This window comes from Neovison vison, chromosome 7 (assembly GCF_020171115.1).
Source record: "Neovison vison isolate M4711 chromosome 7, ASM_NN_V1, whole genome shotgun sequence".
Classification (NCBI taxonomy): Eukaryota; Metazoa; Chordata; class Mammalia; order Carnivora; family Mustelidae; genus Neogale; species Neogale vison.
Window position 1 is genome coordinate 113,913,744 of NC_058097.1, and position 14,511 is coordinate 113,928,254.

The 14,511-nt window shown below is 41.1% G+C and overlaps 1 protein-coding gene across 1 annotated transcript in view; it reads right to left on the reverse strand.

Moving 5' to 3' along the window:
- Positions 1-14,511, reverse strand: part of SIAE (sialic acid acetylesterase) — a 40,700-nt gene that overhangs the window by 22,866 nt on the left and 3,323 nt on the right. Inside the window, exons 2-3 of the mRNA XM_044258113.1 lie at positions 13,189-13,350; positions 4,449-4,624 (exon numbers count right to left, since the gene is read on the reverse strand). Of these exons, the coding sequence (XP_044114048.1) occupies positions 4,449-4,624; positions 13,189-13,350 (338 nt within the window). The remainder of the gene's footprint in view (positions 1-4,448; positions 4,625-13,188; positions 13,351-14,511) is intronic.

Below are 14,511 nucleotides of genomic sequence, written 5' to 3' on the forward strand. Positions count from 1 at the left end.
CAAGTGAAGTATCAGGATGTCTACAGCTTACCTTGGGATAGTTCACACACACACACACACACAAATACATAAAACAAATATGGCAAAATATTCACAACTGTCAATCTAAGTGATGGGTATATAGGTGTGTATAAGTCTCTTAATTTTTGTGTGTGCTTGAAATGTTTTATAATAAAAAGTTTAAAAGCATAGTGATATCTTATTTTTAGACAGCAGTTTTCGATTTATAAAGACCTTTTAGAAACAAACACAATAATTTAATCTTTGTAAATTAGGTCAGATATAATCACTATTATAGTACAGTCATGAAAACTAAGTCCCAGACATTTAACAAAATTCAACACACTTTCATGATTTAAAAAAAAAAATTCAGACAACTAGAAATAGAGAGAGATTTCCTCAACATGATAAAAGGCACTTATGAAAAACCCACAAGTAAGATCACACTCAGTGGTGAAAGAGTGAAAGCTTTCTCCCTAAAACCAGGACAAGACAAGGATGTCTGTTTTCACCACTATTACTCAATATCGCACTAAAAGTTCTAGCCAGATGGGGCGCCTGGATGGCTCAGCAGGTTAAGGCCTCTGCCTTCGGCCCAGGTCATGATCCTGGGACCCTGGGATCGAGACCCGCATCGGGCTCTCTGCTCAGTGCAGAGCCTGCCTCTCTCTCTCTCTGCCTGCCTCTCTGCCTACTTGTGTTCTCTGTCAAATAAATAAATAAAATCTTTAAAAAAAATAGGGGCGCCTGGGTGGCTCAGTGGGTTAAGCCGCTGCCTTCGGTTCAGGTCATGATCTCAGAGTCCTGGGATTGAGCCCCACATCGGGCTCTCTGCTCAGCAGGGAGCCTGCTTCCTCCTCTTTCTCTGCCTGCCTCTGCCTGCTTGTGATCTCCATCTGTCAAATAAATAAATAAAATCTTTAAAAAAAAAAAAAAAATTCTAGCCAGAGCTATTAGAAAAGAAAAAAGAAATAAAAGGCATCCAAATAGGTATAACTATCTCTAATCACAGATGATATGCTCCTAAACTAGAAACCCCCCCCCACCAAAAAAAGCCCACAAGGAAGCTACTAGAACTAATAAACTAATACAGCAAAGTTTCAGGGTACAAGACCAACATGCAAAACTCACTTGTTTCTATACACCAGCAATGAGCAGTCTGAGAAAATTAATTTATAATAGTATCAAAAATAATTACTTAGGAATAAAGCTAGCAAAGGAGGTAAGAAATGTGTACACTGAAAACTGTAAAATGCTGCTGAAAAAAAATAAAGATGTAAATTAATGGGAAAACATCCCTTCATATCAAGTAGGCTTAACCCCATTAAAACGTCAATATTACCCAAAGCAATCTATAGATTCAACACAGTACCTATCAAAATTACAGTAGCCTTTTTTTACAGAAATGGAAAAGTATATCCTCATATTCATACAGAATTGCAAGGAACCATGACTAGCAAAAAGCAATCTTGAAAAAGAAGAATAAAGTTGGGAGACTTATACTTCCCAACTTTGAAACCTTCTACAAAGTTACAGTAATTAAAACGGTATGGTATGAGGATAAGCAGAGACATATAGACCAATGGAATAAAAGAGGAAGCCCAGAAATAAACACACATATATGGTCAATTGGAATTCCAAGAGTATGATAGCAAAAGGCTAGTCCTCAACAAATGATGCTGGGAGAACTGGATATCCACTTGCAAAAGGATAAAGTTAGACCTTCACCTTATACCTTCACCCAATAAAAACTGACCCCAAAAATGGATCAAATAATCCAAAAAATGGATTTATGGTAAAACTATAGAATTCTTAGAGGACAACACTGGGGAAAACCTTTGTATTTGGCAACAATTTCATCAGTATGACACCAAAAGCATAGACAACAAAACATTAATAAATGAACTAGACTTCGGGGCGCCTGGGTGGCTCAGTGGGTTAAAGCCTCTGCCTTCAGCTCAGGTCATGATCCCAGAGTCCTGGGATCGAGCCCCGCATGGGGCTCTCTACTCAGCAGGGGGCCTGCTTCCTCCTCTCTCTCTCTCTGCCTGCCTCCCTGCCTACTTGTGGTCTCTGTCTGTCAAATAAATAAATAAAATTTAAAAAAAAATAATAAAATAAATGAACTAGACTTCGACAAAATTAAGAAATTTTGTGTATCAAAGGATACTCTCAAGAATGTGAAATGATAACCTACAGAGTGGGAAACTATTTGCAAATCAAATATCTGAAAAGGGATTAATATCTAGAATATATAAATAACTCCTACAACTCAACAACAAACACCCCAATTGAAAAATGGACAAAGATTAAGGAAGGTACATATGGCATGGCACACTGGGTGTTATATGCAAACAATGAATCATGGAACACTACATCAAAAACTAATGATGTACTGTATGGTGACTAATATAATGTAACAAAAAATAATAAAATTCCTTTAAAAATAAATAAAAAGAACTTAGTTCCCCAAGAAAATATATAAATGGCCAATAAGTACATGAAATAACACTCAACATCATTAAATCATTAGGGAAAAGCAAATAAAAACTATAATCATATCTACTAGCATGGCTATAATAAAAAAATTTTTTTAATTAACAAAAAACTAGAAAGTAACATGTGTTAAAGAAATTGAAACCTTTGCAGATTCCTAGTAGGAACATAAAATAGTACAGGCACTGTGGAAGAATGGCTTGGTGGTTCCTCAAAAGTTAAACATAGAACTAACAGATGATCCAGCAATTTCACTTATAGGTATATATCCAAAAAAATTGAAAGCAGGGACTTGAACAGATATCTGTAAAGCGATGTTCCTAGCAGCATCATTCACAACAGCCAAAAGACAGAAACCCCCAAGCATCCACCAACAGAAGAATGGATAAACAAAATGCGTCAAAAAAAGGGCAAAACTGGGGCACCTGGGTGGCTCAGTGGATTAAGCCGCTGCCTTCGGCTCAGGTCATGATCTCAGGGTCCTGGGATCGAGTCCCGCATCGGGCTCTCTGCTCAGCATCCTCCTCTCTCTATCTGCCTGCCTCTCTGCCTACTTGTGATCTCTCTCTGTCAAATAAATAAATAAAATCTTTTAAAAAAGGGGGGGGCAAAATTTTGATATATGCTACAACACGGATAGACCTTGAAAACATTATACTTAGTAAAATGAGTAAGACATAGAAGGACAAAGATTGCATGATTCCATTTACAACAGCATCTAAAAAAGAAGAAAAAGAAAGGAAGATGGTTTCTAGGCAGAAAATGAATGAATGAATGAATGAATGAACTAAAGAACGAATGAATTTAATACTTGGGAATAAATCTAGCCAAGGAGGTAAGAGACTTATACACTGAAACTGAGGTACAAGAACAGGCAAATTCATAGAAAGAAAGCAGAACAGAGGTTACCAGCGGCTGGAAGAGGGAGAAAAGGAGGAGTTCTTGTTTAATGGGTACAGAGTTTACACCAGGGATGATGAAAAAATCTTGAGTATAGATACTGGTGATAGGTACTCACAGGACTGTGAATATGTTTAACGCCCCAGAGTTGTACACTTGGCAATGGTTAAAATGATAAATATGATGTTATATTCATTTTAACAATGATTGTTTTAAAAAGTACATTTTGAGGGCGCCTGGGTGGCTCAGTGGGTAAGCCGCTGCCTTCAGCTCAGGTATGATCTCTGGGTTCTGGGATCAAGTCCCACATTGGGCTCTCTGCTCAGCGGGGAGACTGCTTCTCTTCCTCTCTCTCTCTGCCTGCCTCTCTACCTACTTGTACTCTCTGTCTGTCAAATAAATAAATAAAATCTTTTTAAAAAAATAAATAAAAATTAAAAATAAAAAGTACATTTTGAAAACAAAGTCTCAGAAATACAGTGATTTGCTCCAAGTCATACAACTGATGAAAGGCAAAGCCAACATTTGGTCTCAATTTGTTAAATCTCCATGACAACAAAAGACGTGTATTCTACTAGATGCATAGCTTAAAACAAAATCTAATTGTTTTGATTTCCCAGGCTCTCTCCAGAAGCTCATCTTCTAAAACCTATCAAGAAGAAGAGTAATCTACTTTGTCTTCAATTTGATATGAAATCTCTCTGACCATGAGATACTCCAGCTTCTGCCTTTAGCTCAGGAAGGGGAGGAAGGAGTGCCCCACACCCTTGCAGTGCACCAGGCGTGATTAAGAAAGGCTCTGGAGTCACCTGGCTCTATTATTAACTGCTGACCTTAAGCAGGTCATTTTAACCTCCCTGGCCAGTGTCCCCATCTAGGAAATGAATGATATTCACCTCATCAAGTCATTAAATCAAATTATTACATTCCAAACACTTAGAACAGATTTTGGCCTCTGGTAAAAAGAAAGGTTTCTACCTCCTCCTTCCTCCTTCTTTTTTCTTCTTCTTCATCATCATCAACATTATTAACACTGAACCTCTGAAAATTACCTGTGAAACTGTCATCTGCATGTTACTCTGCCCACTGCAAAGCCAGACATCTCCAAACAGGACATCATGAACTCTCAGCGTGCTGTTCGTTCTCCCAAAAGTCTGTTGTGCCACCATCTCGTAAGGTCCCCCAGGCTTCATAGGATCCAGAACCACCATCCAGCTGTTAGAGTGTCCTGAAAGCATTAAGAGGCTCCAAGGAATTAATCAATCAATTAAAATGAAATTAAAGTCCAGTCCTGCCATGCGTCACACTCATTTGTGGCTAAACCCAGACATTGTGATGAACTGAATTCAAAGATAGGAAGATTGGCCAAATTTCACACAAGCAAATAAAAATAACAAAACCAGTGGCATTTCTATCCTTAATCTGTACCAGTCCCTCCTTCCTTGTAACTGAAGCATTTACAGGAAAAATAAATCACCCGGTTATAATCCTAAGTGAGAACAGACAAAAACATACTGAGATTAAAATTCAGGGAGTTTAATTTTAAAAAAACACTAAATAGAAACTCTCATCCAACTGCCAATATTAATAGAATTGTAATCTAATGGATTTACAGTGCCCCAAACTAGTCTGTATTATATAATCAAATATGAACACAGGTTAGAGAAAATCATTTACAATCTGGAACTTTCCCCTTACTTGATGGTATCATCCTTGCCATCACTCCCCGACCCACTCCCCATGTTGCATCCAAGGATTAACGCTACCGTTGGGTCTGGGTTCTCCAGACTCACAGGTGAGCAGAGAGAGTGACAGGAGAATACAAATGAATCTCTATGAAGAAGCTATTCAGACGTGCCCAATTAATTATTTTCAGAGTTATTTACCAGACACAAGGTTTTCGGACTCAATTAGGGAGATGAAAAAGCTATCCAAGACCCTATTTCAGAAATGCATAGCATATTCCTTAAGAACCACCCCCCTACCACCTTCCTACCTCTCACCCACTCATACTACCACCACTGCCAACATCATACTCGGAAACTTAAGGAAAATATCTTCAAAATGGCAAAATTATGCCTCGGAGAACCAAACAACATGCACAAAGTTGAAGAAATGTGAGTGAGAAAAATAAAGAACATAGAGAAGTGATCATTTTAAAATAAATATTCTTGGCACAATGCCAAAGAATACAAAATCATTTCTAATCTGTGCCCATCGGATCAATGTTAGTTCAAAGGGAAAGAATGGTAAGAACTGGAAATGGAGCAGCCTGAAGTCATCACAGCAACCTGTAAAAAAAATAATAATGAGAAAATACTATCCAGGTGCCTACTGTGTGCTAGACACGGTGCTAGGTTCTTCCAAATTAGCAAAAGCTACGCAGGAGCATGAGGGGTCCAGATGCACGACAGGAGATGAGTAACAGCTCGAGCCATACAGGATTGCTCAGAGTCTTGGGGAAAGTGTCCAAAAGGCCCAAGGCACCAGCAAAAGGGTGCACGTGTGTTCCTCTCAAAAGTAAAACTGACTGAGATTGCTTCTCCCATCTCTTGGAGGTCAGTTAAAGCCAGGTCCAAATGTTCACTATCGTTTTTACACCACCAGTAGCCAGACAGCAACATATTAAATGTATAATTCACCTAAAGCGGAAAAATCACTGTTTTGGAAACAGTGGGCAGCTAGTGCAGATTGTGTCGCACAGGTGTGATATGTGCCGTATGGCTCATGCTTCTGAGCAGACAGACACGCCAATCTGTCCCAACGACAGGCTTGCCAAGGTCTTTCCAGGCTTCTTGCACGGACATATCTTCCCGAAGCTCTGTCCTTCTGCCACCAACGTTACTCATTTACTGATGAGGAGGTCAAAAAACTTAGGCAGGACCATTTTTTAGCTTTTTACTACTAAACAATCTACTTCTACTCACTGTTGCTTACTGGATATTTACACTTTGCCTCAGTCACACAGTATGTCACACCAGTATGGCTGGTGAACAAAATGGTCTTCACTGGGCCCTCTGGAATGTTTTGCTGCCCAGCAACAAGAAGAAAAATAAGGGCAAGGGGAGACGTTTGGACAAGAGATGGCAACATCGGCCTACAACAGCAGGAGGATGAGCTCCTTCTAGAACCTAAATATTCTGAAGAGGACTAGGGATGCAGGCCTGACGCTTATCCCCAAGCACTGCTCTCCTGAGGAAAGCTCTCAGCTCCCTCACAGACCCTGGAGAACTGCCTCTGCCCTGCTCCTCAAGTTCTCTCAGTTTCAAGCGGTTTCCCTCTCCCACTTGACAAAAATAAATAAATAAACTCTGACACAATAATGAGGGTTAAGTGAAGCTGCCTGGCTGGGAACACAGGAGACACCAGACCCACTGCAGAGAGCTGACTAGGGGTCAAACTACCTCAGAAACAATTCGGTTAAAACAACAAGGATTCCTCCCTGGTTAAGTACACACAAAGGAGGGCAACCCCTGCGAAGGCTGCTTCCTAGACTAAAGGCAAGGGTAGAATGACGAAGGCAAAAGTCACCCCGTTTCCCACAGAGAACGGCTGGATAAAGCGGAGCTCACCACAGGATGACGAAATCCACTTGGAGTTTTTAGAAACTGTGTTGACCCACCACATCCATGAGGTTGAAGCCAAGCAATACAACTGAGTCGCTAACAAGAGTTGGAAGTTCACCCCCCAGCTGGCTTTTCCGCTGGTCCTGATGGGCTTTCCGAGCAACAGCTGCTCTGGTTCCTTTTTCTGGGCCCTCATCACCCGCCATCTTACCACCTCACTTACCAATCCAGGCCCAGGTTTCTGTACATTCTCATTTTTGTTGCATTCAAATTTCTGCTTCCTCCCATTCTTTCTTCTCCCATGGAGGAAGATTCATGTCCTTCCCTCATTATAAAGTGTCTTTGAGTGCTTACCGTGTGCCAGGCTTGCCATCAGGTAACCCACAGAAAGTAAAGGCCAGCGCTGACCACGCAAACCAATTAGGGCTTTGTGTTTCCGTGTCCAATGGTGAGCGTATCTGGTGGCCTATTTCTTCCTGTCCCTCTTCTCTTCCTACTTCTCTACATACCGGGCCAAGGGTTTAAGTTAAGAACTCTTTTCTTTTGGGGCGCCTGGGTGGCTCAGTGGGTTAAGCCGCTGCCTTCGGCTCAGGTCATGATCTCAGGGTCCTGGGATCGAGTCCCGCATCAGGCTCTCTGCTCAGCAGGGAGCCTGCTTCCTCCTCTCTCTCTCTCTGCCTGCCTCTCTGCCTACTTGTGATCTCTCTCTGTCAAATAAATAAATAAAATCTTTAAAAAAAAAAAAAAAAGAACTCTTTTCTTTTTTTTCTTTTTTTCCCTCCAACTCCCTGACCAACCCCCACCTCAAAAATCGGAAGAACAAATCATCAAAGGGAAAAAAAAATTAAAGGAATTTGTCTAAAGACATGATTAGTCATAAAGTGCTTTCATGCTTTCTTCCCTTTTGCTATTCACATCAGATGGTAATTAGTTTTCGGGTTATTGTGCCAAATCTCAGATGCCAAGAGAAAAAGGAAAATTATCCATGACCGTTCCCTTCCCAAAAGGAAAGCCTAGAGCTGGAAGAAGCAGCCTTATTTGCTTCTTCCCACAGAAACCCTGGCACTTCACCAGCCACAAATCAGCTCAGTGATTTGTGGAAGTGACTGGGAGATCTCAGTGCCCAAAATGCCCCTTGACAACCTACATTTATTCTGTATAAAGTTCATCTCCACCACCACCAAATATGAATGTAAAAAGAAAAAAAAAAAACTTGAGTATTTTTCTAGCAATAAAACTGTTTATGCAAGTTGTTTAAATGATAGCACACTACGGCAGACACAGTGACCCCCCCATAAGTCACACCCTTATTTAGTCCCCTCCCCTTCAAATACAGGCAGAATCTGTGATTTGCTTCTAACCAACAGAAACTGGCATGGGGGAGGAGATGTCATTCTCGTGAAGACTTGGTTAAAGATAAAGGAGTTTTGCCAATGGAATTAAAGTCCCTAATCAGCGGACTTTAAGTTAATGAAAAGGGAGAAATCCTTGGGTGGGCCCCGACCTAATAAGGCGAGCCCTTTAAAATAAAGAAGGTCTTGGGGCACCTGGGTGGCTCAGCGGGGTAAGCCTCTGCCTTCAGCTTGGGTCATGATCCCAGGGCCCTGGGATGGAGCTCCGCATCGGGCTCTCTGCTCAGCAGGGAGCCTGCTTCCCCATCTCTCTCTGCCTGCCTCTCTGCCTCCTGTGATCTCTGTCTGTTAAATAAATAAACAAAATCTTAAAAAAAAATAAAATAAAATAAAGAAAGAAGGTCTCAAGATCGGAGACTTGGAGCCACAGAATTGCTTCCACGAATGCTGTCGGCATAAGGAAATGAATCTGCCTGCAATCTACAAGAGCGGGGCATCATTCCCTAGTCAAGCTTCCAGACGAGAACACAGCCCAGCCAACACTTGATTTCAGTCTTGTGAGACCCTGAGCAGAGAACCCAGCTGAGTGATGGCCCAGGCTTCCAGATCGCTAGAAACTGGGTCATAATAAACATGTGTTCTCGTAAGCACCTAAGTTTGTGGTAGTTTCTTTATTATGTAGCATAGAAAAGGAGCATGCATGCAAACACTGCAACTGGGAGCTTTTTGCTTCTCTAAGGGGTTTAAGCTTTTTGGAATTCTCTAAGTTAGAGAAAATATCTCTGCTTACCACAGTCGTGATGACAAATCCAGACACACCCTCCTGTTACCACCCCCCACGCACCCCCCATGTGCATCAGAGTGAGAGGATACACGCTATCCCCCCCTCATTTTATTCCTTGTGTCTGAAAGAATCATCAGGCATCATTTGACAAGATGGTCTGAATAGGCCCATACCTGACCCATATTCCCAATCATTCCCTCAAGTTTTTAATTTTCCCAAAGCTTGAGTGTCAGTCTGCTGGACAAAAACCTTCATGCTGTTAAATCCATTTTGTTGCGGGCACCCGAGGGATTGATTATAGGCAATAAGGTAAATATTAACAGACATAGAGTGACAAATTGAGGTAGTCTAGCTGAAAATCCCAGAGCCCTCATGAAAATTCAGATAGAAATCAACCCTCTGATATACCCTGTAGTGTTTCCTTTCAGAAGCATTTTCTTTGCTGCCCTATAAAATTTCCTATATGTTTGCGTCCTTTACTCCAAATAACACTTTACCTGTTTTGCTTCTTGTGCAGAACAGAGTGAGACGCCCCTATTGGTAGTTCATGGATCTACATACAACGCATACCTTTCTTCCTTACCTAGCAAACGTGGACAGCCTAATAAAGAGATCTACCCCCACTGCTACCAATAACATCCCCACTTTCCCTGTGAAATTACCGTCAATATTCTATGAATCACTCGGTTCTCTTAGGCTGCTGCTGGATATTTTAACTTCAAATGACACATCACTCTGCAGTAAAGCAACAGAAGCATTACTTAAACCTAAAGTACCAAATGTGAATGGAAAACATGAGGAGTCCCTTCCTGCAGGATGGGCACAATTTGTATTCTTCTTCGTATTTTCTAGGGTTTCAGTGTTTTATACACAATAAGCCTTCAGTTGATATTTATAGGATTGAACTCAAGACAAGTGAGCAAGTTCACTATCACCATGAAGGAAAAGAAAGGCTCACCCCCTAATTAATTACATTTCACGCCTTGTTGTCACTACCTACCCTCATGTCCCATCTCTGGCCATTCCAAATATTGGTCTTACAATAGCCATGAGAAGAAAAAAGACTTAAAATAATGCATAAGAACATTTTTAAAAATCTGAAATGCTATATATATGGGCAAAGATCAAGATGCCCCTATAAGGAGGTTTATGGATCTACATTAAATAAATACCTTTTTTTGTACCAAGCAAATGTGGAGAGCCTAATAAATATATATGTTTATATACATATATATACACATATATACATATATACACATACATATGTATATATGTATATACATATATACATTTTATATATACATACACACATATATATATACACATACATATGTATATATGTATATACATATAAATATATATACATCTTCTGTATCTACCATTATAGTACTATGTTGCCTCTGTCTTCTAAATATTTATTGGTATGTTAATTATTGGCACCAAGAAAATCCTATTTATTATATTTAAACTACAGTGGTTCTTGGGATTTATAAATCGACATCATTTACTGAGATTACACTCAATAAATACTCTGTGCTGCTAATTTCTGAGATGGACACAACACAAAAAGAAAGCACTGCTCATCTCTTGAATTCCTTTTCAGTTTATCCTATAGGTCACCAGTAGCATTTAAATCTAACAGAGAACAATTTCTCAATCAGCTTAAGCTTCCCTTTTAACTCTTAGTCTCACCCAATAACATTCCTACCTCAAGAAGTTTTAAAATCCAAGAACTAGAAGCACTCGCCTTGCATCTACGGCTGGTACATAATAGTTAAAAATATTCATTGAATGGAGGGGCGCCTGGGTGGCTCAGCGGGTTAAGCCGCTGCCTTCAGCTCAGGTCATGAACTCGGAGTCCTGGGATCGAGCCCTGCATTGGGCTCTCTGCTCAGCAGGGAGCCTGCTTCCTCCTCTCTCTCTGCCTGCCTCTCTGCCTGCTTGTGTTCTCTCTCAATAAATCTCTCTCAAATAAATAAATAAAATCTTTTAAAAAATATTCATTGAATGGAAATTAATTACAAAGAGCCTGCACCAGGGTCTGGATCACTCTGAATTGGATATTGACAAGAACTGATTCAGCCATCTTTGTTTTCAAGGGCCAAAAGGATTTCCATAAGCTTCCCAGTCATCCATATATTCAACTCACAGCTCAAACCACCAACTCCCACCTTCAACCCACTGCTCCCCAGAGTACCCTCCTTACCTGTCTGCCTCTCACCTTGAATACTCCATAGCTATATTGCTACTTCTAACCAAGATCTGATCCAATCTCCACTTGACCCAGCCCTGACTGTGACTTCCTGCCTCCAGTAAATTCCAGCTATGCTCTTCCCATGCTACCTTACACAGCTTTATCTCTTCTAGACAGAGAATCCTTTGTAGGACCTGTCTGCTCATGGAAGCTTCTGGTTCTCAACTTCTTGAACATCCCTGCAGCCACCACCTTGGGTAAGGCCTTCACGGTCTATTGCCAGAATCTCATAACTGCCTACCAGTTCTCACCACCTCTACTTTTACTGATCTCCAACCCATTTCCCACCGTGCTGCCAGAGTCATCTTTCTAAAATACAAATCCAACTGAGCTATTTTGCTGCTTAAAATCTAAAAATCCAAACCAGAATATATACTCCTTAGCAGTGACAGACAAGCCTTCCTACATTTCCAACCTTCTCCCCCTCATCTGCCAGCAGTCAGACACCCCAGCGTTCAAGCAAACCAGCCTGTTTGCCATCTCGCCAAGGACCCGTGCTCACTCACACCTCCATGCTTTCGTCCAGGCTATTCCCCCTACCTGGTTTGCCCTACTCATCTTTCAAGATAAACCTCAGGCTAAGAGAATTATTTCCTCTATTTCCTCTATTTCCCAGAGCACACTGCACTTCTAGACTGTGGCACCTAACGCACTTACCTGTCATTGCTTATTATTTTTCTCTCTCCTCCCCTATCTGTAAGCTTCCTTAGAAGACCACATCTAGGGGTGCCTGGGTGGCTCAGTCATTAAACATCTGCCTTCATCTCAAGTCATGATCCCTGGGTCCTGGGATGGAGCCCCACATCAGGTTCCCCGCTCAGCAGGAAGCCTGCTTCTCCCTCTGCCTCTGTTCGTGTTCTCTCTCTTGTTGTGTCTCTCTCTGCCAAATAAATAAATAAAATCTTTAAAAAGAAGAAGAAGAAGAAGACCACATCTATCTCGCTGATCATGGTATCACCACTACCTAGCACAGTATCTGGCACACGGGGACTCAATAAATATTTGACCGACTAAATATAACAATATAGTGGCAGCTAACATTTATTCAGTACTTCCCGTGCGCCTGGCACTGTACTTAGAACATGTGTTAATTCATTTAATCTTTGCAATAATTCTAAATATCATTTTTTTAAATATCTTATTTATATAATTGAGACAGAGAGCACAGAAGAAGAGTGAGAAGGAGAAACAGACTCAATGCTGAGCAGGGATCCCGATATGGGACTCGATCCCAGGACCCTGGGATCAAGACCTGAGCCAAAGGCAGCCACTTCACTGACTGAGTCACCAAGGCACCCTTACATATCAATATTATCCCCACTTCAAAAATAAGGAAATTGTGATGCAGAGACATTAAATAACATGCCTGAGGTTATATGGTGATAATGTGACAGAGTCAGAACCTGAAGCCAGACAGTGAATCCAGAGCCTAAGCTCTTCAGCCCTCCTCCATACCGCCTCTCCTTCATATATGATTCAGTTCAAACGGTAGTTTCTGCAGGAACCATCTCTTCCCATCCAGTCTGAGTCAGACGTTTCTCTTCTGAATCCCATGACACCCTATATACACCTTGACCATAGTATTCATCACGCTGCAATTTATGACTTGGTGTCTATTCCCATTACTCCATGAGACCGTGGACGGCAGGGGCTTTGACTTTGTCTTGATTTCCTTTGTATCCCCAGGGCCCTACACATGGTAAATACTTGAGCTCTTAGGGATGGTGGATAATGGACCGCTGCGATAACCTGAGCTGGAGCCTAAGCATTCATTTCCAGCTTATCCAGCAGGTGGCAGAAGAGGACAAAAGCTGAACAGAGGACCAGCCTCCTTACCTTTCACACTTGTCACTTTCCTCATGATGGTTTCCTGACCTTGCCACAGAGTCACTGTCACCGTGGCTCCCGATGTGCCATAGCCCCAGATCACTGCCCCGGCAGGCTCCTTCTGCAGCACCATGTAGTTATTGATGTATGAGGCGAAGCGAAAGGCGACATCTAAAAAATGTAACAAACCCTTAGAAAAGCATCACCACCAATTGAACCTGCTCAAACAGCAAGGAACAGAAAATATACAGGACAATTTGACTATATCCAGCCCTTTTCATTCTTCTAAGCCCAGATCTTATTCCTCCCAATTAGGTAAGCGACCTAACAAGAACGGTTGCCAACAATAGGCAACATAGTACAAGGTGACCAATAAAAGAAAAACTCAAAGAGCCTAGGGCAACCCATGTGCCACCAGCCTCCTCCCCCTCAGAGCTCCTGATCTGACTTTGCCCTGGGGCTTGGCCGTGCTGCTTCACTTTCTCCCCCCAAATTGCTAACATGCTCCTCTTATACACCCCACAGATGGTATTTATGAGAAAAATAAACCACTTCCTTCCCCTACTTCCTATTACCACGCCCACTCCTTGTTGCTGGGAATAAAGAAACCTGTCTCCCTCTAATACAGCCTTCCCTAATCTTTCCCCTCACTCTTTATCTCCCCTTTTCCATCCTACCAGTGTCGATTTCCCACAAAGAATTCCCCTTATTGTGGTGGGTTTTTTTTTTTTTTTTGGACAACCCACTGAAAATTCTAAATAAGTATTTATGAATATCTGCAATGTCTGCTTCCTTCTAAGGCAAGTACAGATAAATTAAGATGAAATAATAAGGTCAGTGAGAAATAGAAGGTCAAAATGTCAGAACAAAGGTCTTCTGTCTCAATTTTGCCCATCTCACAAGCTAAATTATATAAAAAGAACAAGAGGGAGAGCACTTGAAACTGCAGATTCTATTCTAGAGTCACTAACAAGACTGAATAAGAACTCACTTTAACGAGATCATTCCTATTTTTAACATGCAGCCTATATTGAAGTATTTTATTAATAACAAGCATCTATCCAAATTATCTCAGTGAGTTCCTCATCAAAACTTAACAAGGGAAAAAAAAAAAACTTAAGTTATGTCCCAATTTGTCTGAGCAAAACAGACTAAAATCCCTAGAAGAAAATAATTAACAAAGTTATGGGTTTTTTTAAGGGCTTTAAGCAAAAATGATAGGCAGGAAGGAGAATGAGAACTAACAAGGTTGACATTTTCCTCCCTGGAAGCTACAAATAAGGATGGCCCCTTAGGCTATGCTTAACAGGACAGCACAGTTAATGGGGTCTA